This window comes from Kogia breviceps, chromosome 8, assembly GCF_026419965.1.
Source record: "Kogia breviceps isolate mKogBre1 chromosome 8, mKogBre1 haplotype 1, whole genome shotgun sequence".
NCBI lineage: Eukaryota > Metazoa > Chordata > Mammalia > Artiodactyla > Physeteridae > Kogia > Kogia breviceps.
The window spans coordinates 91,076,304-91,103,122 of NC_081317.1; the positions used below are offsets into that span (position 1 = coordinate 91,076,304).

At 42.4% G+C, this 26,819-nt stretch overlaps 1 protein-coding gene across 1 annotated transcript in view; it reads left to right on the forward strand.

Moving 5' to 3' along the window:
- Window positions 1–26,819, forward strand: part of LOC131761923 (stimulated by retinoic acid gene 6 protein-like) — a 61,858-nt gene that overhangs the window by 22,930 nt on the left and 12,109 nt on the right. The window contains 7 exon segments of the mRNA XM_059073243.2: window positions 1,646–1,776; window positions 5,552–5,672; window positions 7,239–7,284; window positions 9,745–9,873; window positions 20,615–20,685; window positions 22,087–22,198; window positions 24,559–24,712. Coding sequence (XP_058929226.2) covers window positions 1,646–1,776; window positions 5,552–5,672; window positions 7,239–7,284; window positions 9,745–9,873; window positions 20,615–20,685; window positions 22,087–22,198; window positions 24,559–24,712 — 764 coding nt within the window.

The window sequence follows — 26,819 nt, forward strand, 5'->3', positions numbered from 1 at the left end:
GATATGAGCAGAGCAGGGGTGTCATCTCTGTTTTAAAGATAGGGAGACTGAGTCCGACATAGCGCTTAAGTACTACAGGTGGGATTGATTAGAATTCAAATCAGTTCAACAAAGTGCATGTCCACGAACGTGCAGTGAGCAGCTACTCTTCAAGGCCCTGTGCTAGGTCCCACTCCAGAGGAGTTTATAGTTCACTAAACAAGTGATAAGAAAAGCATGGACATGAACTTAGCGCTGAGGGGACCCAAGCAAGGCAGCACGTAGACGTGCCTGATTGGAAGTGGGTTGTCAGGGAGGTTTCTGAGATGGGTGCTCCCTGAGTTGTGCCTTGAACATGAAGACGATCCAGCCAAATGGAACAGGAAGGTGGGGTCCAGATCCTGACTCCCAAGTTCCCACCTGCAGTGCCCTTCCCTTCCTGCCACCTTGAGTTTTCATTAAGTCTGCTTCAAATGGCACTCCAGTGGGGAAAGCCCTTTTCTCTTTGTCTCAAATGCAATTGCTTTCTCTCATGTAGACAAAGCTCTTTTGGTTAGAGGAAACAGATATCCACTCAAGTTTGTTTGCATAAAAGGAAAAGAAAGAACTTTTTATAAAGTTACAGAGGTCTCACAGAAACTGGCAAGGTTGGCCTCATGGGAGCTAGAGCTCTTGAGATGGGCGGCGTCTCTGGGAGACGGATTCTATTATTGCCTCTTTGTGTCACTAGGGTCCCTTCAGCACCATTTTACCATTTTCCTCTCTGCCATCTGACTTTATCATCGGTCTGAGTGATCTCTGCTTCCCCCAAACGTCGGCAAGACTCAGTTTGGCATGACTTTCCAGAACAGAATTTTAACAGCTGACTGGCTCCTGTCCTCAGAATCACAAATCCAAAATACAAGGCCAGGGGCTTCCCCGGTGGCGCAGTGGTTGAGAGTCCGCCTGCTGATGCAGGGGACACGGGTTCGTGCCCTGATCCAGGAAGATCCCGCATGCCGCAGAGCGGCTGGGCCCGTGGGCCATGCCCGCTGAGCCTGCGCGTCTGGAGCCTGTGCTCTGCAACGGGAGAGGCCACAACAGTGAGAGACCCGCATACCGAAAAAAACAAAAAACAAAAAAACAACAACAAAATACAAGGCCAGGCACTGTGATTGGCCTATCCAAAGTCAGGTGACCATCTGACCACCCATAGTCCAATCAGCTGTGGCCAGGAGGTGTGATCACATGCAACCAGCATAGCCGGTGATACCCAAACCTTCCCAGGGATATTGGAAAGGAGGACTGTCATAGACCATGACGAGGTGCAGGGCAGGTTCCCCCAACCTGTCTGGCACATACTCTTCGTTTTGATTTCTCAAGTCTTACTGCTTGTGTCTCTCATAGATGAAATTCATCCCATTTTGCTTGTTGTCATGACTGCTGGCGTCCTTGCTTATGTTCCCCAGACTTGGAGCTTCTCCAGGGCAAGGATTTTGTCTTCCTCACTTTGGTACCCTGAATCTATGCCTAGCCTCCAAATTGGCACAGAGGGCCTCAGGATATGCCAGTTGAAAGAAATAGTTTACTACTCAATAGTCCCTCCCCAGAGTGGGATTGATACTTTGGAAATGAACTGTGGGAAGGAGCCACTTCTGGCCTCACGAGCTGTTTCTCTTATTCACAGACCTCTGGACTTCGTGGGCACTTTTCGTAACCGATGGTCCTATGGAGTAGCCTTTGGGGCTACAGCCAATAAGGTCATGTTCTTATTCTCAGAAGGCTACCAGCCCCTGCAAGTCCCACAATGGGCCCAAGGTACATGTTCTGCCTCATACCTGCTGGGAGTTTTGCCGTGGAAATTCTTGCTCTTGGAGACTGCATGGCAGGGGTTCTCTGGGATCAGCGGATAAACTTTGTTGAACTGTCAATGTTCTTCTTAGCTTGTTACTTGCCCAAGGTCAATGCCAAGCCCACAAAGTCTCAAGCTTTTTTGTGGGGGTTTTCTCCCAGTTAGATTCAAAGGTTTTTTTAGACATAGTAGAACAAAGTCTCAGAAAATAGGTTCACTGTCACCAACCCTAGAAATCTCTCCTGAGTTATAGCCATGACTGCCTTCTTGACATCAGTAAGCCCTCAGATGCTTCCTCAGGGAACAATGTTTACTTCTCTGGCCATTGATCTGAGGCCTCTTTGTTCCCCGTGCTCTGTGCTCTCCCGGCAGATTCAACCATCCCTAATCCAATGACTCCCAAACATCTCCTGTCCAGCTTGGTTCTCTCTCCTGGGTTCCAAGCCTAGATGAGCAAATGCCTACAACATCTCCTTAGTTTTTAGGAGTTTTTAATACAAATTAAAACCAAAACGATACATCTCTTAGAAGTGTACAAGTTAAGCTTTGGCACGTGTTTACATCTATGAAATCATCACCACAATCTTGATAATGAACCCCAGAAGTTAACTTTTTCCCCTTTGTACTCTCTCCTTCCCACCCCATCCAGTTACCACCGCCATCCCCAGGCAGTTATGCAAATGGAATCATACAGAATGCAATCGGGGTTTTTTTTGGGGGGAGGGGGTCTGTTTTCTTTCACACAGCGTAGTTGTTTTGAGATTCTTACATGTTTAGAATGTATCAGAAATCATTCCTTTTTCATTTCTGAATAGTGTTCCACTGTATGGAGAGACCACAGTTTGTTCATCCATTCACCTATTGATAGACATTTGATTTATTTTCAGTTTTGGGCTGTTACAAATAAAGCTGCTGTAAGCATTATAAGTCTTTGTATGTTTCCATTTTTCTTGGGTAAACACCTTTGAATGGAATGTCTGGATTATTAAGATCATGTAGTAGATTATACTTTTAAAGAAACTAACTGTCAGACTGTTTTCCAAAATGATGGTTCCGTTTGATTGTAGATTACCACCTTCAGTGTATGAAAGTTCAAGTTTCTCTATGTCCTTGACAACACATGGTCAGTCTTTTCAATTTTAGCCATTCTAAGAGGCATGTTGTGGTATCTCACTGTGGTTTCAGTTTGCAGTTTTGTAATGACTGTTGTTGTTGAGCATATTTTCATGTGCTTATGTGCTATCACTGTACCTTCTTTGGTAAAGTGTTTGTTCAAATTACTTGCCTATTTTAAAATATTGGGGATTTTTTGTTTTCTTCTTATTGAGTTTTGAGAGTTCTTTATATACTCTGTATATAAGTCCTTTATCAGATGTATAAATTGCAAATACTTTCCCCCAGTCTGTTGCTTGTATTTTTATTCTACCAACAGTTTCTTCTGAAGTGCTGACATTTTAAATTTTGATGAAATCTAATTTTTTCATATTTTCTTTTATGGATCATGTGTATGATGTCATATAAGAAATCTTTGCCTAAGCTCAGGTCACTTCGATTTTCTTCTTTGTGTTTTCTAGAAGTTTTATAGTCTCACAGTGTTTCGCATTTACGTCTATGGTACATTTTGAGTTAATTTTTTTGAATATATAGTGTGAGGTGTGGATTGAATTCCTCTTTTTTTTTTTTTTTTTTTTTTGCCTTTGGCTATCCATTTGTTCCAGCACTGTTATTGTTACAAAAACCTGTCCTTTGCCCACTACATTGCCTTTGCACCTTTGTTGAAAATCAGTTGGCTACACATGTGTATGGGTCTATTTCTGGACTGTCCATTGTGTTCCATTGACCTGAAATATGTGAACGTTCCAATTTCTCCACATCCTAGCCAACACTTGTTATTTTCATTTAAAAAAAATTTTGTAGCCATCTTAGTAGGTGTGAAGTAGTATCTGATTGGTTTCTTGATTTGCGTTTCCTTGAAGACTAATTGATGTTGAGCATCTGGCTGGACCAGAATATTGTTTCTTGCTTCATGGCTCCTCTTCTGTTTTTACAGAATGATTATATATATGTACCCTCATTACAACCTCCTATTTTCTGAGTTGGCTTCTTCCTTCCACTTTTGTCTGGACCCACTACTACCCAGTTCCTAATGTTCTTACCTTCTCATTTTTTTTTTTTTTTTTTTTGCGGTATGCGGGCCTCTCACTGTTGTGGCCTCTCCCGTTGCGGAGCACAGGCTCCGGACGCGCAGGCCTAGCGGCCATGGCTCACGGGCTTAGTTGCTCCGCGGCATGTGGGATCTTCCCGGACCAGGGCACGAACCCGTGTCTCCTGCATCAGCAGGCGGATTCTCAACCACTGCGCCACCAGGGAAGCCCCCTTACCTTCTCATTCTGGATTCTCACTGCCAGCAGTTTCTCTTTCACGTGGGGCTTGTGCTGGGAGGGGAGTTGCATATTTAGTATAATGAGCTCATGGACCCTGATGGCTCCAGCATCCTCAGACCTACTAACATCTTACTAAGGTCTGCTGATTCTCACCTATGAATCAAGGCCTTCAGCACTGTGCCCAGTTTCAGCTGTTATTTCAGCTTCAATTTCCTGTGAATATCTGCTGGCAATTTTGGGTTCTTCTGTTCTTGGGATTTCAAAGATCCTATCGTCTTTCCTCTGCTTCCTCTTAATCAGATGTTGATATCAAATGGGTCCTGCCACTTAGATTTGTTGTAGATGTCTGTTTTCGGTTTTGCTATCTTCACTGCTCTGTCTGCTTTCATGGTTGGGGGAATTCAGATAAATTTAAAAATTATGCTATTGCAGCTTCTAACCTCACAGCAATTATTCCTTTTATATGGTCCTTAGCTGCCATTCCCCCACTGTTCATATTTACACAAACACTGACCACTTCAACCAACCATCTCCCCTCCTTTGAGTGAGAAATGTCCTTCCTTCCCTCCTTCTCTCCATCCTACAAACTCCCACTTACATTTCATGGCCTTGCTAAATGTCACCACCTCCAGGATGCCTTCTCTGATACCCAGACCCCAGGTGAGGTCCATGACTTTCTCTTCTTGTCCTCACAGCAGGTTGACTATGCCTCTATCACCGTACATATCACATCGTTTACTTTCCTCCCTGTCTTCCCTACTGGACTGTAAGCATCTCAGAGCAAGAACTTTGTTCCTTCCCCCTATGTCCTTGGTGCCTGACCCACGACCCAGCTCAAAGTAGACACTTAGGAAAGGTCACCTTGCCCAATTACATTTTACTGGATCCTGTTAGACCATCTCAGAGCTAGTCAGTAGCAGCATTAATATTATTATTGCCTTATGGATGAAGCGCACAATAATTTACAAGAGGTTTTAGAGCACAGTACATCACTGCCGTCTGTGTTGCTATGGTACACTTTATGGTGCTTTACTCTCAGTGATTTTTGTTTGTTCATTTATGTAGTATGTTTCTGCCCGTCATACTGTGAGCTAATCAAGGGCAGGGACTAGGTCTTCTTCATCTCAATAGTTGGCCCAGTGCCTGGCATGGAAGAGGTACCAGGAAGGGCCTGTTGCATGAATGCATGAAAGACATCCCTGCATTCCTCCTTGTACTACTCTGGGGCTTGTCCACTCACCTCCTTAAGTCCTGAGGTCTGTGACTGCAAGTCACACGAAACCCCACAGCTGCCCTGGGTCTCCCCTGAGCCCGTGAGAAGAGGCACTCACGTCATCTCTGGCCCTGTCTCTCGCAGCCTTTGTGCTTCTGATCGGAGGCGTCGAAGTCGGCCTGTCCCACTTCCCCTTCTTTGCTTGCCTCTCGTCGGAGTTCCGGCTGGTCAGCTCGATCCTGGGCTTCAGCTACTCTCTGATCTGGTAAGATGGACTCTGCCTGCCTGGCCTCCTGCAGTTCCTTTGGCCATGGCTGGACTCTGGACAAGGGGCCGGAGGTGACCTGAGAGCTCTCTTTGGAGGGCACCTTGCCCAGAACCAAGGCCCGGGGCGGGTGGGCGGGGTGACTGGTCCAAGGCCCCCCACAGCCCCTCCTTGGAAACTGCACTTGAGGCTTCAGAAGGTCAGGCCTGCATTCGGTCTGCTCCACAGGAGGCCGCTCATGATGAGAATATTCCCAGAAGTCAGGATTGTAGAAAAATTCATTTCTGTCAGCTGCCGTCAGTCCCATGGTTAGAAGCAGGAGTCCCATTTGGGTGCTGCTTCTCCTGGCTATCGCTGCTCCCCTGGGAGCCCAGGAGACAGTGCAGGTGCCTCAGCTGGGCGTTCAGTACTGTCGCAGTCTGGCCTCTCCCCATCTCTCCACGCCCGACAGTCTGTAGCACACACGTCCAGTCATGCAAGACTCCTATATTCCTTTCTCCGCCCACTTATTCATTCAGCAGACATCCCACCGTGAGCCAGGGGAAACCCTGGAGGACAGGACAGACCCTCATGGAACATGTGTTCTGGCCTCTTTGTCTACATATTTCTGTTCCCCGTGTGGATCATCTTCCCCCACTTGACCTAGTGACAGATACATGCTCATCCTTCGTGGATCATAGCCCTCAGACGTGGCACCTTTCTGACCCTCCTCTTGAGCTCTGTGCCCTCAGCGCTGACACCGGACCGGCACAGAGCTGGCCCTGGGGAATATTTTCTGGCTGAATAATCCCATGAACACTTCTCCTCTCCAGCCCTGAAACTCATTTCATTGCCTGCATCCCCCTTACTGGGCCGGCCTCCCCACTACAGCATTTTCTGTGGGGCAGGGGTCCCAGGCCCAGTGTGTGAACCAGTGCAGGGGGCTCACGAGCAAATGATACCCCAATGGCTACAATTCTAGAGTTTGTAAGCGACTTGCTTTTTAAAAATTAGGAGAGAGGGTATTCAGGGTTGGATGTGGAATAATATCATCTTAACAGCCTCTGCCAGACTTTTTGAGCAGGAGAGGAAAGGGTGGTCAGAACCCCTTAGCAGCTTGGGCACCTTGGGAGTATGACCAGGAATGTGTGTCCAGCCGGGAGAAAACGCTGAGGCTTATTCCTCAGGGCGGTGTTTACAGACAGGACATGTCCCGTCAGAAAGAGCCTCGGTCCCAGAGTCAGGACACCTGGGTCTCGGTCCTGGCTCTGGGTGTGACTCTGGAGAAATCCCTTCCCCTCTCTGGGCTTCAGTCTCCCCACCTGAGTGATGAGGGGAGAAAGTAGGAGACCTCTCAGAATCTTCCTGTTCTGCCATTGTGGATCCCAGGATTCGGTCCTCAGTGAGGATGTGTTAAATGAATTCGGTGTGCATGTATGCCTGATCTGGGTGGGATGTACTGGGAACCAGTCCTCCCAAGAAGGATTCAGAGGGGAGGTAACTCCAGGCAGGTGGTATCTGAGCTGTTTTCACAGGGGCTGTGCTGGGAAGGACCCCAGGACCCCAACCCTGGTTTCTGTCCTGCAGGTTTGCTGTCACCATCCTTCACATCACTGAGTGTCCCTATGGGCAGGTGAGTCCCCCCACTGAGCTGTGTTTAGGGTATTCAGTTCTATCACCATGGCCAACTCGCTGTGTGACCTGGGACAAGCCTTTGCCACTCTGGGCCCCAGTTTCCTCGTGTGGACAAAAGGGGAGTTGGAGCCATTCATGATGCTTCCATTTGTAGAGCATCCCGTGTTCATCAGGTGTCATTCGCAGGAGATGTTCTCTCAGTTGATGCTCATAGTGGCCCCTCAAGGGAGGGAAGCTCTTAGCAAACCTGTTTACAGGTGAGGAAACGGAGGCGCAAGTATATTATGTAACTCTTGAGAAGCAGCAGATTTGGGAGTTGAGATGAGGTCTGGCTGACTCTCAAGCTCATTTCTATTCCTTCATGTAGCCTCCGTTTCTCTGTGTATAAAATGGGAGACTCGAACTAGATGAATCCCTTATCACTTTGCCATGCATCGTCTTTCTCAGAATTAGAGGAAGCTAGTTTATCTGTTTAGCCCTGTACCCCAGGAAAAGGAGCAAGATGAAAGAGGGGTGCCACACTGCACCTAGAAGGGTTACCAGGTGTGTGAGGGGAGTACGAAGAAGCCACCTGGGCCAGGAGCCCACGGGAGCCTTGCCAAAGCCTTTCCTGGGCTTCAGCAACTATGGAGGATTTAAAGGGTGTGATACATTAGTATGTAGAATGTGTATTTTTAAACCGTTAAATGTTCTGTTTTTTTTAAATAACCATTAGATCAAACTTAATTGTAAGGTTAATATCTCCTATATTCTTACTACTTTTTGTCTACCTGATCTATTAGTATTTTAGAGAGTACTACTGTAGTAGATTTGTCAATTGTTCTCTGTAGTTCTGTCAACTTCTGGTTTACATATATTGAAACTATGTTATTTTGTGCATGTTTAGATTCATTATAATTACAAGGTGAATTAAAATTTTTAATGTTAAAAAAAAAATAAAGGGTGTGATAAAGAGAGTCTGGGGGGAGCTGGACTAGAAAATGAGGCTGGTAGTATGGGCCTTCCCTCTGCATCTCTGCACTGGGATTGAGGGCATTCTGGAAAAACCCGGCCCCAAAAGAAGCCCTCCTTCCCACTGCTCACAGTACCTGAGGTTCAGGATCACAGGTATTTTCTTTGGAGTCTTGGAGAGCTTTCAGTCTTCCAGAGGTTCTTTGGAAATTTGAAATATTCATGGTTAATTGGCAGGGCCTCACTTCTCTGCTCAGAATCACTAACACCAAGAACTGCTACGTGCCAGGCGGTGTTCTAGGCTCCGTTCCAATCACTAACCGGAGAATCCTCAGGACACGTTAGTGCCGTTCCCAGTTCACTGGTAGGAAAGCAAGGTTCAGCGGCTAACATGACTTACTAATTAAAGATCATGGGACTGAAATCCAGACTAAGGAATTAATGAAGATTTGTTCTCATGTTTTCAAATGTATTTGTGAAAACTTTGTTTATAAAAATGAGACATTAGAAAGGGTCTCAAATGTCAAACATTAGGGGAAAGTTTAGATAAAGTTTGGTTCATCTAAATAATGCACTATTATGCAGCATTAAAAATAATGTTCACAAATAATTTGTAACCATGTGGAGAAGTGATTATGCTATATACAGACCTACGTATTTGGTACTATCTCTACTTATAATAGATATAGCTATATGGGTATAGATAAAGATGAAAGACACTGAAATACTGATGGTGGTTATGTCTCACATATAAGCATATGCTGGAGAGGAGTATGAAGACACGGACCCGTACGTCTCAGAATGTGTCCGTCTCCCACACTAACATCAGTACATCAAAACTCTGATTTCTCCTTAGGGAGAAATACTCTGAAAACATAAAAAAATGAAACTAACCAGTAAATTGTGAAAGATATATAACAATATGATTTATCTTAAAACAGTGAAAAAATTTTTTTATCAAAATGAAGCTAAAAATAGAAAAACTATGAGCACCATCTTGAGAGAACTGTTACTCTTAGGAGCTTGTGTTGCTCCCAAAATGATGACACTTATGGGCTCTCCCTCCCTCCTTCCTCCTTCCCCTGCCCCCTTCCTTCCTTCCTTCCTTCCTTCCTTTTCTTCTTCTCCTTCTCCCTCTTGCCCACGCCCTCCCCCTTCCTCTTCTCTCTCTCCCCTCTTCTCTCTCTCTTTCACCATCCTCTGTCTTGTGAGTATTTTCCAAAAGTAATATTTAATACCTAATGAGAAAAAAAGCCATGAAAGCCCTTTGTATAAAATTAAATAGGGGTGCTAAGACTCAAGTCCAGGGCTGCTGGACTCCAAGTCCACTGCTTGTTCTGATGATGTGGGGCTGGGGGAGCAGGGATTGGCTGCTGACCTCCAAGCTCTGAGAGGGTGGGCCCTGGTGGGAGCAGGCTGGGGCAGGCAGGTTCCTGTGCACAGCCTCACCAGTGGCCTAGCCCTTCCCCACCTAGAGCCCACGCCCCATGGTCTGCTTCTGTTGCAGTTTCTGGGGAAGTATGAGACTGTCATGTTCTACTGGCCCTCACTGCTCTGCCTGGCCTTCCTTCTGGGCCGCTTCCTGTACATGTTTGCAAAGTCTCTGAGGGTCCACCTTGGCTGGGAGCTCCAGATGGTGAGTACTAAGTAAAAACACCATGTGTATCCTGACAGGTTAAGTTTTCCCAACAGCCTTGTGAGGTAGGTGCTATTATTACTTCTCCCATTCTGTGTTAGGAAACTTGGACCCAGAGATGTCAGTTGCATTGCCCAAGGTCACATAGCTAGTCTATAGCAGAGCCAGAACTGGAACCCAGAGAATTTGGTTGTTGAGGCTCTCTCTTACCCATTGTGCTTTTTTTTCTAGTTCCTCAAAGTAAAGAGTTAGGTTGTTTGCATGAGATCTTTCTTTTTTTCTTAATATAGGCATTTACTGCTATACACTGCCCTCTTAGAACTGCTTTTGCTTCATCCCATAAGTTTCTGTATGTTGTATTTCTATTTTCATTTGCTTCAAGATATTTCTGATTTCCCTTTTGATTTTTTCTTTGACCCATTGATTGTTCAGGAGTGTACTGTTTGTGAATTTTCCAATTTTCCTCCTGTTATCAACGTCTAGCTTTTTGTGGTCAGAAATTATGTCTGATATGATTTCAATCTTCTATGTTTAAGACTTGTTTTGTGGCCAAACATATGCTCTATCCTGGAAAATGTTCTTGAGAAGAATATGTATTCTGCTGCTGTTATATGGAATGTTCTATAAATGTCTGTTTGGTCCATTTGGTCTATAGTGTTGTTCTAGTCAGTGGTTTCCTTATTGATTTTCTGACTGGATTATCTATCCATCATTGAAAGTGTGGTGTTAAAGTCCTCTACTATTATCATGTTGCTGTTTATTTCTTCCTTCAGTTCTGTTAATACTTATTTTATATATTTAGGTGCTCTGATATTAGGTATGTATATGTGTTTACAATTTTTATATCATTTTGATGAACTGACCTCTTTATCATTATATAATGACCTTCTTTGTCTCTTGTGATAGTCTTTGACTTAAAGTCCACTTTGTCTCATAAGTATCACCCCCTGCCCCTGCTCTATTTTGGTTACCATTTTTATGAAATATCTTTTTCCATCCTTTTGCTTTCAGCCCATGTGTGTCCTTAAGGCTAAAGTGAATCTCTTGCAGATAATCTATATGTGGAATTTTTTTAAAAATTCACTTAGCCACTCAGTGTCTTTTGATTGGAGAATTTAATTTATTTACATTTAAAGTGATTATTGATAGATAATGACTTAAAATTGCCATTTTGTTAATTGTTTTCTGTTTCATAATTCCTTCTTCCTTTCTTCCTTTGTGATGTGATGATTTTTTTGTAGAGGTACGCTTTGATTCCTTTATCTTTTGTGTGTAGAATACAGGTGATTTTCTTTGTGATTACCGTGAGGCTTAAATAAAACATTTTATAGTTATCATAGTCTATTTAAAGTTGATAACAGTTAAACTTCAATTGCATAGAAGAACTCTATACTTTTACTTCTCCTCCCCAACATTTTATGTGATTTATGTCACAGTTTACTACTTTTTATATTGTTCAACCATTAACAATTTATTGTAGCTATAGTTATTTTTAATACTTTTGTCTTTTAATTTTTTTTTTTTAACATCTTTATTGGAGTATAATTGTTTTACAATAGTGTGTTAGTTTTCCCTCTACAACAAACTAAATCAGTTATACATACACACATGCTCCCACATCTCCTCCCTCTTGCATCACCCTCTCTCCCACCCTCCCTATCCCACCCCCCCAGGCGGTCACAAAGCACAGAGGTGATCTCCCTGTGCTATGCAGCAGCTTCCCACCAGCTATCTAATTTACATTTGATAGTGTATATATGTCCCTGCCACTCCCCCACTTCGTCACAGCCCACCCCTCCCCCTCCCCATATCCTCAAGTCCATGCTCGAGTAAGTCTGTGTTTTATTCCCGTCCTACCACTAATCTCTTCATGACATTTTTTTCCCTTAGAGTCCATATATATGTGTTAGCATACGGTATTTGTTTTTCTCCTTCTGACTTACTTCACTCTGTATGACAGACTCCAGGTCCATCCACCTCATTATAAATAACTCAGTTTCATTTCTTTTTATGGCTGAGTAATATTCCATTGTATATATGTGCCACATCTTCTTTATCCATTCATCTGTTGATGGACACTTAGGTTGCTTCCATGTCCTGGCTATTGTAAATAGAGCTGCAATGAACATTTTGGTACATGAGTCTTTCTGAATTATAGTTTTCTCAGGGTATATTCCCAGTAGTGGGATTGCTGGGTCGTATGGTAGTTCTATTTGTAGTTTTTTAAGGAACCTCCATACTGTTCTCCATAGCGGCTGTATCAATTTACATTCCCACCAGCAGTGCAAGAGGGTTCCCTTTTCTCCACACCCTCTCCAGCATTTATTGTTTCTAGAGTTTTTGATGATGGCCAGTCTGACCGGTGTGAGATGATATCTCATTGTAGTTTTGATTTGCATTTCTCTAATGATTAATGAGGTTGAGCATTCTTTCATGTGTTTGTTAGCAATCTGTATATCTTCTTTGGAGAAATGTCTATTTAGTTCTTCTGCCCATTTTTGGATTGGGTTGTTTGTTTTTTTGTTATTGAGCTGCATGAGTTGCTTATAAATTTTGGAAATTAATCCTTTGTCAGTTGCTTCATTTGCAAATATTTTCTCCCATTCTGAGGGTTGTCTTTTGGTCTTGTTTATGGTATCCTTTGCTGTGCAAAAGCTTTTAAGTTTCATTAGGTCCCATTTGTTTATTTGTGTTTTTATTTCCATTTCTCTAGGAGATGGGTCAAAAAGGATCTTGCTGTGATTTATGTCGTATAGTGTTCTGCCTATGTTTTCCTCTAAGAGTTTGATAGTGTCTGGCCTTACATTTAGGTCTTTAACCCATTTTGAGTTTATTTTTGTGTGTGGTGTTAGGGATTGTTCTAATTTCATACTTTTACATGTAGCTGTCCAGTTTTCCCAGCACCACTTATTGAAGAGGCTGTCTTTTCTCCACTGTATATCCTTCCCTCCTTTATCAAAGATAAGGTGACCATATGTGTGTGGGTTTATCTCTGGGCTCTCTATCCTGTTCCATTGATCTATATTTCTGTTTTTGTGCCAGTACCATATTGTCTTGATTACTGTAGCCTTGTAGTAGAGTCTGAAGTCAGGGAGCCTAATTCCTCCAGCTCCATTTCTCGTTCTCAAGATTGCTTTGGCTATTCGGGGTCTTTTGTGTTTCCATACAAATTGTGAAATTTTTTGTTCTAGTTCTGTAAAAAATGCCAGTGGTAATTTGATAGGGATTGCATTGAATCGGTAGATTGCTTTGGGTAGTATAGTCATTTTCACAATGTTGATTCTTCCAATCCAAGAACATGGTATATTTCTCCACCTATTTGTATCATCTTTAATTTCTTTCATCAGTGTCTTATAGTTTTCTGCATACAAGTCTTTTGTCTCCTTAGGTAGGTTTATTCCTAGATATTTTATTCTTTTTGTTGCAATGGTAAATGGGAGCGTTTTCTTAATTTCACTCTCAGATTTTTCATCATTAGTGTATAAGAATGCCAGAGATTTCTGTGCATTAATTTTGTATCCTGCAACTTTACCAAATTCATTGATTAGCTCTAGTAGTTTTCTGGTAGCATCCTTAGGATTCTTTATGTATAGTATCATGTCATCTGCAAACAGTGACAGCTTTACTTCTTCTTTTCCTATTTGGATTCCTTTTATTTCTTTTTCTTCTCTGATTGCTGTGGCTAGAACTTCCAAAACTATGTTGAATAAGAGTGGTGAGAGTGGGCAACCTTGTCTTGTTCCTGATCTTAGTGGAAATGGTTTCAGTTTTTCACCATTGAGAACGATGCTAGCTGTGGGTTTGTCATATATGGCCTTTATTATGTTGAGGAAAGTTCCCTCTATGGCCACTTTCTGCAAGGTTTTTAGCATAAATGAGTGTTGAATTTTGTCAAAAGCTTTCTCTGCATCTATTGAGATGATCATATGGTTTTTCTCCTTCAGTTTGTTGATATGGTGTATCACATTGATTGATTTGCGTATATTGAAGAATCCTTGCATTCCTGGGATAAACCCCACTTGATCATGGTGTATGATCCTTTTAATGTGCTGTTGGATTCTGTTTGCTAATATTTTGTTGAGGATTTTTGCATCTATGTTCATCAGTGATATTGGCCTGTAGTTTTCTTTCTTTGTGACATCTTTGTCTGGTTTTGGTGTTGGCCTCATAGAATGAGTTTGGGAGTGTTCCTCCCTCTGCTATCTGTTGGAAGAGTTTGAGAAGGATAGGTGTTAGCTCTTCTCTAAATGTTTGATAGAATTCACCTGTGAAGCCATCTGGTCCTGGACTTTTGTTTGCTGGAAGATTTTTAATCACAGTTTCAATTTCAGTGCTTGTGATTGGTCTGTTCATATTTTCTATTTCTTCCTGGTTCAGTCTCGGCAGGTTGTGCATTTCTAAGAATTTGTCCATTTCTTCCAGGTTGTCCATTTTATTGGCATACAGTTGCTTGTAGTAATCTCTAATAATCTTTTGTATTTCTGCAGTGTCAGTTGTTATATCTCCTTTTTCATTTCTAATTCTATTGATTTGAGTCTTCTCCCTTTTATTCTTGATGAGTCTGGCTAATGGTTTATCAATTTTATTTATCTTCTCAAAGAACCAGCTTTTAGTTTTATTGATCTTTGCTATTGTTTCCTTCACTTCTTTTTCATTTATTTCTGATCTGATCTTTATGATTTCTTTCCTTCTGCTAAATTTGGGGGTTTTTTGTTCTTCTTTCTCTAATTGCTTTAAGTGCAAAGTTAGGTTGTGTATTCGAGATGTTTCCTGTTTCTTAAGGTATGATTGTATTGCTATAAACTTGCCTCTTAGAACTGCTTTTGCTGTATCCCATAGGTTTTGGGTCGTTGTGTCTCCATTGTCATTTGTTTCTAAGTATTTTTTGATTTCCTCTTTGATTTCTTCAGTGATCACTTCGTTATTAAGTAGTGTATTGTTTAGCCTCCATGTGTTTGCATTTTTTACAGATCTTTTCCTATAATTGATATTTAGTCTCATAGCGTTGTGGTCGGAAAAGATACTTGATACGATTTCAATTTTCTTAAATTTGCCAAGGCTAGATTTGTGACCCAATATATGATCAATCCTGGAGAATGTTCCATGAGCACTTGAGAAAAATGTGTATTCTGTTGTTTTTGGATGGAATGTCCTATAAATATCAATTAAGTCCATCTTGTGTAATGTATCATTTAAGGCTTGTGTTTCCTTATTTATTTTCATTTTGGATGATCTGTCCATTGGTGAAAGTGGGGTGTCAAAGTCCCCCATTATAATTGTGTTGCTGTCGATTTCCCCTTTTATGGCTGTTAGTATTTGCCTTATGTATTGAGGTGCTCCTATGTTGGGTGCATAAATATTTACAATTGTTATATCTTCTTCATGGATCGATCCCTTGATCATTATGTAGTGTCCTTCTTTGTCTCTTGTAATAGTCTTTATTTTAAAGTCTATTTTGTCTGATATGAGAATTGCTACTCCAGCTTTCTTCTGATTTCCATTTGCATGGAATATCTTTTTCCATCCCCTTACTTTCAGTCTGTATGTGTCCCTAGGTCTGAAGTGGGTCTCTTGTAGACAGCATATATATGGGTCTTGTTTTTGTATCCATTCAGCCAGTCTGTGTCTTTTGGTGGGAGCATTTAATCCATTTACATTTAAGGTAATTATCGATATGTATGTTCCTATTACCATTTACTTGTTTCGGGTTGTTCTTGTAGGTCTTTTCCTTCTCTTGTATTTCTTGCCTAGAGAAGTTCCTTTAGGATTTGTTGTAGAGCTGGTTTGGTGGTGCTGAACTCTCTCAGTTTTTGCTTGTCTGTAAAGGTTTTAATTTCTCCATCAAATCTGAATGAGATCCTTGATGGGTAGAGTAATCTTGGTTGTAGGTTTTTTTCCTTCATCACTTTAAATATGTCCTGCCACTCCCTTCTGGCTTGTAGAGTTTCTGCTGAAAGATCAGATGTTAATCTTATGGGGATTCCCTTGTGTGTTATTTGTTGTTTTTCCCTTGCTGCTTTTAATATGTTTTCTTTGTATTTAATTTTTGACAGTTTGATTATTATGTGTCGTGGCGTGTTTCTCTTTGGGTTTATCCTGTATGGAACTCTCTGTGCTTCCTGGACTTGATTGACTATTTCCTTTCCTATATTAGGGAAGTTTTCAACTATAATCTCTTCAAATATTTTCTCAGTCCCTTTCTTTTTCTCTTCTTCTTCTGGGACCCCTATAATTCGAATGTTGGTGCGTTTAATGTTGTCCCAGAGGTCTCTGAGACTGTCCTCAGTTCTTTTCATTCTTTTTTCTTTCTTCTGCTCTGCAGTAGTTATTTCCACTATTTTATCTTCCAGGTCACTTATCCGTCCTTCTGCCTCAGTTATTCTGCTATTGATCCCATCTAGAGTATTTTTAATTTCATTTATTGTGTTGCTCATCGTTGCTTGCTTCCTCTTTATTTCTTCTAGGTCCCTGTTAACTGTTTCTTGCAAATTGTCTATTCTATTTACAAGATTTTGCATCATCTTCACCATCATTATTCTAAATTCTCTTTCAGGTAGATTGGCTATTACCTCTTCATCTGTTAGGTCTGGTGTGTTTTTATCTTGCTCCTTCATCTGTTGTGTGTTTTTCTGTCTTCTCATTTCGCTTATCTTACTGTGTTTGGGGTCTCCTTTTTGCACGCTGCAGGTTCGTAGTTCCTGTTGTTTTTGGTGGCTGTCCCCAGTGGCTAAGGTTGGTTCAGTGGGTTGAGTAGATTCCCTGGTTGGGGGGACTAGTGCCTCTGTTCTGGTGGATGAGGCTGGATCTTGTCCTTCTGGTGGGCAGGTCCTCGTCTGGTGGTGTGTTTGGGGATGTTGGTAACCTTATTATGATTTTAGGCAGTCTCTCTGCTAATGGATGGGGCTGTAGACCTGTCTTGCTCTTTGTTGGGGATAGGGTGTCCAGCACTGTTCTTTGCTGGTCCTTGAGTGAAGCTGGGTCTTGGTGTTGAGATGGAGGTCTCTGGGAGATTTTCGCCGTCTGATATTACATGGAGCTCGGAGGTCTCTTGTGGACTAGTGTCTTGAGGTTGGTTCTCCCACCTCAGGGACACCGCCCTGGTGCCTGGCTGGGGCGCCAAGAACCTTTAATCCACACGGCTCAAAATAAAAGGTAGAATAAATAGAGAGGAAAGAAAAGGAAGGAAGGAGGGAGGGAGGGAAGGAAGGAAGAAAGGAAGGAAGAAATGAAGGAAGGAAGCAAGAAAGCAAGGACGGAAGGTGCAGAGGAAGAAAGGGAGGAAGGAAGAGAGGAAGGGAGGAAAGAAGGGGGAAGGAAGGAAGAAAGGAGGGAAGGAGGGAAGAAAGGAAGAAAGAAAGGGAGAAGACAGAGTAGTATAAAGTATAGTTATTAAAATAAAAAATAATTATTAAGAAGAAAAATTTCCTTTTAAAAAACAAAAAAACAAACAAACAAACAAACAAAAAACAAACAAACAAAAAAAACAGAAAAATGGGTCGGTCTAACCCTAGGACAAATGGTGCAAGCAAAGCTATACAGACAAAATCTCACACAGCAGCACACACATACACACCCACAAAAAGAAAAAAAAAGGGGAAAATAATAGTATATCTTGCTCCCAAAGTCCACCTCCTCAACTTGGGATGATTCGTTGTCTATTCAGGTTTTCAACAGATGCAGGGCACTTCAAGTTGATTGTGGAGCTTTAATCCGCCGCTTCTGAGGCTGTTGGGAGAGATCTCCCCCTCTCCTCTCTGTTCGCACAGCTCCTGGGGTTCAGCTTTGGACTTGGTCCCGCCTCTGCGTGTAGGTTGTCCGAGGGCGACTGCCCTTCGCTCAGACAGGACGATGTTAAAGGAGCAGTTGATTCGGGGGCTCCAGCTCACTCAGGCTGGGGGGAGGGAGTGGCACGGGGGCGGGGCGAGTCCGCGACGTCAGAGGCCGACGTGACGCTGCACAGGCCCAAGGCGCGCCGTGCGTTCTCCCGGGGAAGCTGTCCCTGGATCCCGGGACCCCGGCAGTGGCGGACTGCACGGGCTCCCGGGAGGGCCGGTGTGGAGAGTGACCTGTGCTCACACACAGGCCTCTTGGTGGTGGCAGCAGCAACCTTAGCGTCTGACACCCGTCTCTACTGTCCGTGCCGACAGCCGCGGCTCGCGCCCGTTTCTGGAGCTCCTCTACGCGGTGCTCTTAATCCCCTCACCTCACACCCGAGGAAGCAAAGAGGCAAGAAAAAGTCTCTTGTCTTTTCGGCAGCTCCGCGCCCGGTTCTAGGGCTCCTTTAAGCGGCGCACTTAACCCCCTCTCCTCGCGCCCAGGCAGCAAAGATGGAGGAAAAGGTCTCTTGCCTCTTCGGCAGCTCCAGACTTCTCCCGAACTCCCTCCCGGCCAGCCGTGGCGCACTAGCCCCCTTCAAGCTGTCTTCACTCTGCCAACTCCAGCCCTTTTCTGTCTTTTAATTTTTATACTAGAATTAAAAGTGATTTATGCAGCACCATTACAGTATTAGAGTATTCTGAATTTGACTACATATTTACCATTACTAGTGATTTTTATACTTCCATATGTTTTTGTGTTGCTAATTAACATAATTTTATTTCAACTTGAAGAACTCACTTTAAATATTTTGTAGACAGTTCTAGTGGTAATAAATTCCCTCAGTTTTTGTTTGCCTGGAAAAGGACAGTTTTGGCAACAGTCGTATTCTTGATTGCAGGCTTTTTCCTTCTGCATTTTGAATATATCATCCCGCTTTCTCCTGGCCTGCAAGGATTCTGCCGAGAAATCCCGTGATATCTCTAAACAGGTTCCCTTGTATGTGTACTTTCAAAATTGTCTCTTTGTCATTGGCTTTTGATATTTTGATTATAATGTGTCTTGGTGAAGACCTCTATATAGTCAATCTATTTGAGGCTTTGTGGATCTGGATGTTCATTTTCCTCCCCAGATTAGGGAAACTTTCTGCCATTATTTCTTTTTTTTCTCCCCCCCGCCAAATTTATTTATTTATTTATTTATTGGCTGCACCGGATCTTAGTTGCAGCATGTGAGATCTTTGTTGCAACCTGAGGGGTCTTTAGTTGTGGCGTGCGGGATCTTTTAGTTGCAGCATGCAGAATCTTTACTTGTGGCATGTGAACTCTTAGTTGCGGCATGTGGGATCTAGTTCCCTGACCAGGGGTGGAACCCAGGCCCCTTGCATTGGGAGTGCGGAGCCTTATCCAGTGGACCACCAGGGAAGTCCCCATTATTTCTTTTTTTAAAAAAATATTTATTTATTTTCCTTATTTATTTTTTTTGGCTGCGTCAGGTCTTATTTGCAGCACACAGGATCTTTGTTGAGTCATGCAGGATCTTTTCATTATGGCATGTGGTCTGCTCGGGTTTCTTTCTAGTTGTGGCATGCAGGTGTCTCTCTAGTTGTGGTGTGCAGGCTCCAGGACACATGGGCTCAGTAGTTGTGGTGCATGGGCTCCAGAGCATGTGGGCTCTGTAGTTTGTGTCATGTGGGCTCTCTCACTGAGGCGCGCAAGCTCAATAGTTGTGGCATATGGGCTTAGTTGCGCCATAGCATGTGGGATCTTAGTTCCCCAACCAGGGATCAAACCTGCATTCCCTGCATTGGAAGGTTGATTCTTTACCACTGGACTACCAGGGAAGTCCCCCCATTATTTCTTTATATAGCTTTCTGCCCTTTTCTCTTTCTCTGTTCCTTCTAGGACTCCAGAAGGACTCTCCCACCCCACTGACCCCCTGCCCCATTTCCCTGCTCTTAGCTTTCCCCAGACTATTCCACCATGCTGATCCCCTCAGTGTTCTGGGTGGTGTGAGATAGTAATGGATCTGTTGGGCAGTGTCCCCCAAGACTGGGGAAGCTGGGCTCTTACTTCACTTTTATGTTCCCTCATGGGAGAAATTACAAGCTAAGAGGGCCTTCTCTCTATGCCTTGAGCTATACTACTTTGGAGGAGGAGTGATGTTGGTAAGGTGAAACTGTTCTCCTTGTTCTCTTTAATGCATCTATTCTTGGAGTTTTTGCTTAACTAGAGTGCTGTAACCTCCAAGGTAGATACCTGGGCCCCCACAAAGGTACTCTCACCTGTGCGTGGCTGTCAAAATTGGTGTATCTGAGGGCATATGGGAACTGGAACCTCCTGTTCCTCCAGCTTGCTGATATCACTTACGAGTCAGAATTATAACCAGGTCTTTTTTACTCTACGCAACATGTGCAATATATAAGATTTCATCTCACAGTGTGTAAAATTTACATATTCAATATATTGGCAAAACAGATGACTATTGTGGAAAGCTCATTACACTTGGAGAAAACATTTCAAAACATACTATTAAAGTTCATTTCAAAATAAGAAATGAGCAAGAGAAATTCCTTTTCATAAAAAATAAAAACACTGGGATTTTGGGTGTTTCATTTCTGGAACAGTGTTTTGAACTATGATGAGAAATCACCAAATCTCAAAGGGAAAAATCAACTTCACAAAATAAAGGCTGGTGTAAAGCAGTAAGCAGAAGAGTCAAGGAAGGTCAGGCCTCTGGCATTTCATGAAAGAAGTGCTTGGTAAACAGGAGATGGGACCCTACAGTCTCTTCAATAAAAGACGGGTGTCTGGGAATGGCAAGTTTTACTGAAAATCCTGGCCTCTATGGAAATAGCCCCGCAAAGAGACCAAAGCCCTAACAAGACTTTGTGAGCCAAAACATCAACCTCTCTCTTTTCTCACAGGAAGAAAAGCCTTTCCTGGAAGTTCACCAGGCAGAGCATGTCAAACAGCTCCTGAGGAAGTGCCCCCTGCAGTAAGCACGGTTATATTTGTTCACGCCCCTCGGTGTTTGCACCAATATTGATGAGCCCTGACAGTGTCAGAGACCTGGAGATGACTGGAAGAGTGCTGTTTTAGGACGCTTGTTTGCTAATAACAGAAACTCAACTCAAATGGGATTAAAGAGTAACAGGAAAGTTATGGCCTTACATAATTAAAAAGTCTAGAGGTCGCCAGTTTTCAGACACAGATGGATCCAGGGGTTTGATTGATATAATCAGAACTAGGTCTCTTTCCCTCATCTCTCAGCTCTGCTTTTACCTATGTTAAACTCTTAGTTAGGTAGGCTTCCTCCCCGGGGTGGCCCCCAGAATCTCTAAGCTTATACCCTCCTGTCTTAAGCTCATAGAGAAGAGAATGTTTTCTTTCAAATAATTCAAACAAAATTCCCATGAATGTGTTTCATTGGATCAAGTTGGACCACGTGGCATCCCAGAACCAATTACTGTGAGTAGGTGATTGGAGTAAACTGATGGTTAAACCAGGGTCACATGTTCACGATGGGAACTAGGAAGTGGTTCAGCCTCACTTAACCACCAGTACTGATGGTGGGGAAGAGTAGATTCCCAGAGAAAAACTGAGATGTTGTTAACCAATACAAGAGGACATAGCTATTGGCCAGGCAAGAACACCTGGTCTTCAGTGATCATTCAAGTCACCCTACCCCTGCCACTGCCACTGTGCACAAGGGTATATTCCCAGAGAAGGGATATGTCTAATCCAAGGTCATACAGTGGCAAAACTAGTTCTTTGGTTAGAGTTACATTTGGCTATATATAGCAGAAAATGCAAAATAATCATGGCACAAATAAAAGAGAGATTTCTTTCTTCCTCATGTAAAAGAATTCTGGAGGCAGGCCGTCCATACTAACCCTGGACTGCCCACCATGCAGTTTACCCATTGTCTGTCTTTCTGTTCCAGTAACTTAGTGGTTTCCATCATGAAGGATGTCTGTGGCCCAAGATAGATGCTGGGCTCCAGCCTGGGCCAGCCACTGTGTCTGCCTTTCAGATGGCAGGCGGGAGAAAAGAATGAAGTCAAAGGGAATCCTCCTCCCAGCTGTGTCAGTTCCACCTGACCAGCCTCCCCAAAGTCCCACACCACATCTCTGGTCACGTCTAATTGGTCTTGGTCACTCTTAGCTGTAAGAGAGGTCGGGAACTATAGCCTTTTATTTGGTAGATTGCTGTACTGAATAAAACTGAGTCTTTGTTCTTAAGAATAAGGGGAGAATGAAAACTGTGGAATCTACCAGTGCTCTTTCTCTTCAGTATACTCTAAGGTGAAGAAGAGGAGAGGATATTATTTTCAGAAGAATCAGGCATTCGTTTACCAGCCAAAACCTGTCTTCTCTTGATGTTTATTCATTCACAGAGAGAGAGAAAAGTCTTGGTTCCAAACCAGGATATATGAGTGGGACCCCTACTTTCAGTTCCCAAGCAGGATGATTGGAACCACTGTCTTGGCCTTCATCTGCCTGTACCTTGTAAGTAGATCTAAGCAAATCCTTTCTTATTTTATAAGTGGGGTGCATCTAGGATAGGGATTGTTCTTTAAAAGCTGGGTCAAAATTGAGTATCTGTAAATCAAAGAAGTACAATTCTTTGACCCCACCATTTTGACTCCAAGCACACTTTTACTCATGTGGTGAATATTACTAATAAATATAATCGAGTTATTTACGGAGACTTCCAGTTGCCAATTCCACATGTAAAGAACTTGCAAGATGCCACTCCATCTTAACAACAAATACAAATCTGAACAAATTGAAGAATCAACAGCTCTTCTTAGATCCCTAAGAGCAGTGAGGTCATGGAGCAAACCTTTACCCCTAAAACTGAAGAGACACGATCATCACAGAATGGAGCAGAAACCCCATGGCAACCAGTGCCAAGGTAGGAAAATCTGAACTGTAATTGATGCCATCAGTCAATTGGATATTTTGGGAATCCAAAGACTACTTCATCAACAACAGCAGAATACACATTCTTCTCAAGAGTAAATGGAAAATTCAACAAGATAGACTATATCCTGGACCATAAAACACTTCTTAATAAATTTAAAAGAATAAAAATCATACAATGTCTGCTCTCAGATCAAAGTGGAATTAAACAAAAAATCAATAACAGAAAGATAATGGAAAATCTGCAAGTAGTAGGTATTAAAACAACACACTTTTAAGTAACATATGAGCCAAAGAAGAACATCAAGGGAAATTAAAAATATTTTGAACAGATGAAAATAAAAACACAACTTATCAAAATTTGTGGGAGGCAGCAAAAGCAGTGCTTAGAGGGAAATTTATAGCATTGAATGTACATATTAGACGTGAAGAAAGATCTTAAATCAATCGTCTAAGCTTTCACCTTAGGAAACGAACAAACAAAAAAGAGCAAATTAAAATGCAAAGTAAGCAGAAGAATAGATGTAATAAAAATTAGAGCAGAAACCTATGAAATTGAAAACAGGAAGTCAATAAAGTACAGAATCAAAGTATTTCACGTGGTCATTGTTATCTGAGGTAAAATGTCTGAGTCAAAAGCAGGGTCAAATGGTGGGATAAAAATGGCCAAATTGTCTTCTGCTCATTTTAAATGTACTAGGATGATACCTATATAAACTAATCCTGTGATTAAGTTTTAAGTGAATGTATTAGGTTATGATGAAGTACCACATAAACCCACAAATTTCAGTGACAACACTGAATATATTTTTGCCCACCTAACAGTGTTGAGTGAGTGTTGAGGTTTGGGAGGTAGCAGTCTTCCACGTGTTTGTTCCATAACTAGTTTCTCCATCGTGTGCCTTCATCATCCCTGAGCACCCTCACCACCTACATCCAGTCAGCAGAAGGAGAAAGCAGGCGGCGAAATGCATGTGAGAGGTTTTCAAAGGCCATGTGGACCCAGCACACATTCCTTCCACTCTTTTTCCATTGACAAGAACCTTGTTATGTGCCCACATCAAACTCAAGGGAGGCTGGCAAATGTAGTCCAGCCTGCGCCCAAAAAAGGTGAGAAGAAATTTTAATGGACAACTAGCTAGAGTTCTCTGCAGCAGTGGGTAAATCACTCGGTGTTATTGTGTTTATTAAATCATTATTGGTTGTCTACTCTATGCCAAAAACTATACTAAGACCTGGAAGAGAGAAGAGAGCTGATTCAGCAGAGTCTTGGCCTGGGAGTAGCCCATGGTCTAAGACAAGAAGATAAGATATGGTATGAAGTACTGCCATCTAACTAGAGAAAAAGAAAAGGTAAAAGTGCTTTGGAAATTTAGTGAATTACTCTGGATTGAGAACCTGCCTGAAAATAGGAGCATTTGAGCTCCACATTCAGTTCGGTTGATGAAGTAAAATGGCGTCAAGGACTCTAGAAGCGATGGCATGATGACGGGGGCATGAGGGCAGGATGACAGGATGATAGGAGGGGAGCAAGCATGAAATGCATACAGGAAACAGCATCTCCTCCAATTTGGTCATTGCCAAGATACAAGAAGGGGAACAGTGAGAAGTGTCTGGAATTGTCCCCAGGGTCACCCCTTATTCAAAGTTCACTCTGTTTTAATTATTTCACTCTGATTTAATTAATGTTTGAGGAGTTCGTTGAGCCCTTGTGGTGCCTACTCTTATATGCTGTTGTGTGAAGAACAGAGTTTGGGGTGACTCCTGTCTCCAAAGAAGTCACAATCCCATTCATCTCAGTAGAGCAAGTGTCCAGAGTCTATTGCAGATGAGTTTTGAGCTTCAGAGAGTTTTGACCTCAAAACCAAAGAGAGACCCATATGTTATTCATATACGGAGCTGGACTCAGGTGAGACCTTGAAACATTTGCTCTGTGTCCCCAGTTCATTGTCATTGAGTTCTGCATGTTCGTGTATGTGAGAGATGAGCTGGATGTGTTTGAAGGAGAATTGGAGAGCTTCGTCGCCTCCATGAACAAGACGGGTACCCTGAGCCCAGTCCTCCTGCAGGTGAAAGAGCTGATTAACGTCACCAAAGGTAAAACCATCCTCCACCTTTGTTCCTGCTGCCTGTGTAGGAAACATAGAGGGACTTGTGACTTGTGGCAGGTGCACACCTATAGTGATTATTGCTGCTGGTCTTGATATTACCTGTGTTACAGTTGTTCTGTGCCTCCCTGGGTTGACTAGAAGGAAAATGGGGTCAGGACACAGGCCATTTTGTTAGAACCTATTTGGGGCTGAATTGAACATGCCCTGATAATTTTCTAATCTCAAATAGCCTATTTTGTGTGATGCCAGTGGAAACAACTAAAATCATCACATTATTTTCACTTTGGAAAAGATAAATCAGTGGGCCGTGACTTTATTATTATATGAAAAGTTTACTTATATCATTCAAATTTAATTTCTGCTTAGTTCAGGTTGCTATAACAAATTACCATAGACTGTGTGGTATAAAAACAAACATTTCTCACAGTTCTGGAGACTGGGAAGTTGAAGGTGCTAGCAGACCTTGTGTCTGGGGAAGGTCTGTTTCCTGACTTGCAGATGGCCACCTTCTCTTTCTGTCCTCACATACTGGATGGAGAACAGGGAGAGGAAGCAAACTCTCTCATGTATCTTCTTATAGGGCACTAATTCCATCATGAGGGCTCCACCCTCATGATCTAACCACCTCCCAAAGGCTCTATTTCCAAATACCATCACATTGGGGATTAGGGTTTCAACACATGAATTTTGTGGGGGGTGGGAGACACACACATTCTGTCCATAACAGTCACTTTACCTTAAAATAGTAGCTTTCTTTGAAAATGACATACTCTAATTATATGTCCATTGCCCATGAAGGAAGGAAAGTTCTTCACTATTCCTTGTTGAGAAAGGACCTGGACAAGATGTCAGGATAAACTCTATCATTGGACAAGTCAGGTTCCTTCTCTTGGCCTCAGTTTCCTTATTGTTAAAATGGGACTGGGATGAGGGTACCAAATGGTTTCCAAAAGCCTTTGCAGCTCTGACATTTAATGGCTGTAAATTACCATATGTTCCTTAAGCCATGAAACAGGTGATGCAAATAATATTTTCCCTTAAGACTCACAAGCTAGTAGAATATCAAAACCAGAGGGGAATAGATCTACTGTGAATTATTTGAGGAAAATTCTCTTACACATACATGACATAGAAGGTTACACTAAGGTGGGCACTGCTTCTTCCATATTACCATACTTTTTTGTTGCCCTTGAACACTTTATTCATCTTGAATGTTCTGCCTGATGAGTCCCTTCCTATACCCTCAGCGAGCATATTCTAATGTTTGATTTAATAATACTTGTTTTAAGTCATACTTCTGAAAATTCACATTTCTACCCCTGTTTTGGGTAACTTTTTAATGCTAACCTCAGTTACTTGGTCTGGGTGAATTGTAGTGAGTATATCACCATATTCACTCATGTTTTATCTCCTCTTTGATATATTTCTCACGTTTAGACACTTTAAGAATCAGTATATAACATTTTCACTCTGTCTTGATCTCTTCCAGCTTTAAACAGCTATCCTCTTTCCAAGAGAGACTCTCAGGCTGAACATGCTTCACCTTTGGGATGATAAAGGCATTAAATTAAAGGTGTGCGGTCATGTTCTTGCTGCTGGCTGGAAAAAGTCTGCACTCACTCTTCTTGTGGCCAGACTCCTTCCATCCTCTCCTTCCAAGCATGTGTCCCCTGCATCCCCTGGCATGAGATTTATGGTGATTTACCCGCATCCTTTGTGTTGGTGCAGGTTTGGGATAGAGCGACTGCCTAGTCCTGGTGATGCTGATAAAGACACATCTGAAACTTGAAAGGAATGGAAATCAGCTTTCTTTTTCCTTTTTAAAAACAGCTTTATGAAGATATAACTCATATACCATACAATTCACTCATTTAAAGTGTACAATTCAGTGGCTTTTAGTATTTTGAAATTTATGCACCCATCACCACGGTCAAATTTAGAACATTTTCATCACCCTAAAAGAAATCATGACCACTTTCAGTCACTCCCCATTTCTCAACTCTCCCAGGCCACTATTTTCTGGCTCTATAGATTTGCCTATTCTGGACATCTTATATAAATAGAATCATACAATACGTGGTCTTTTTTGATTG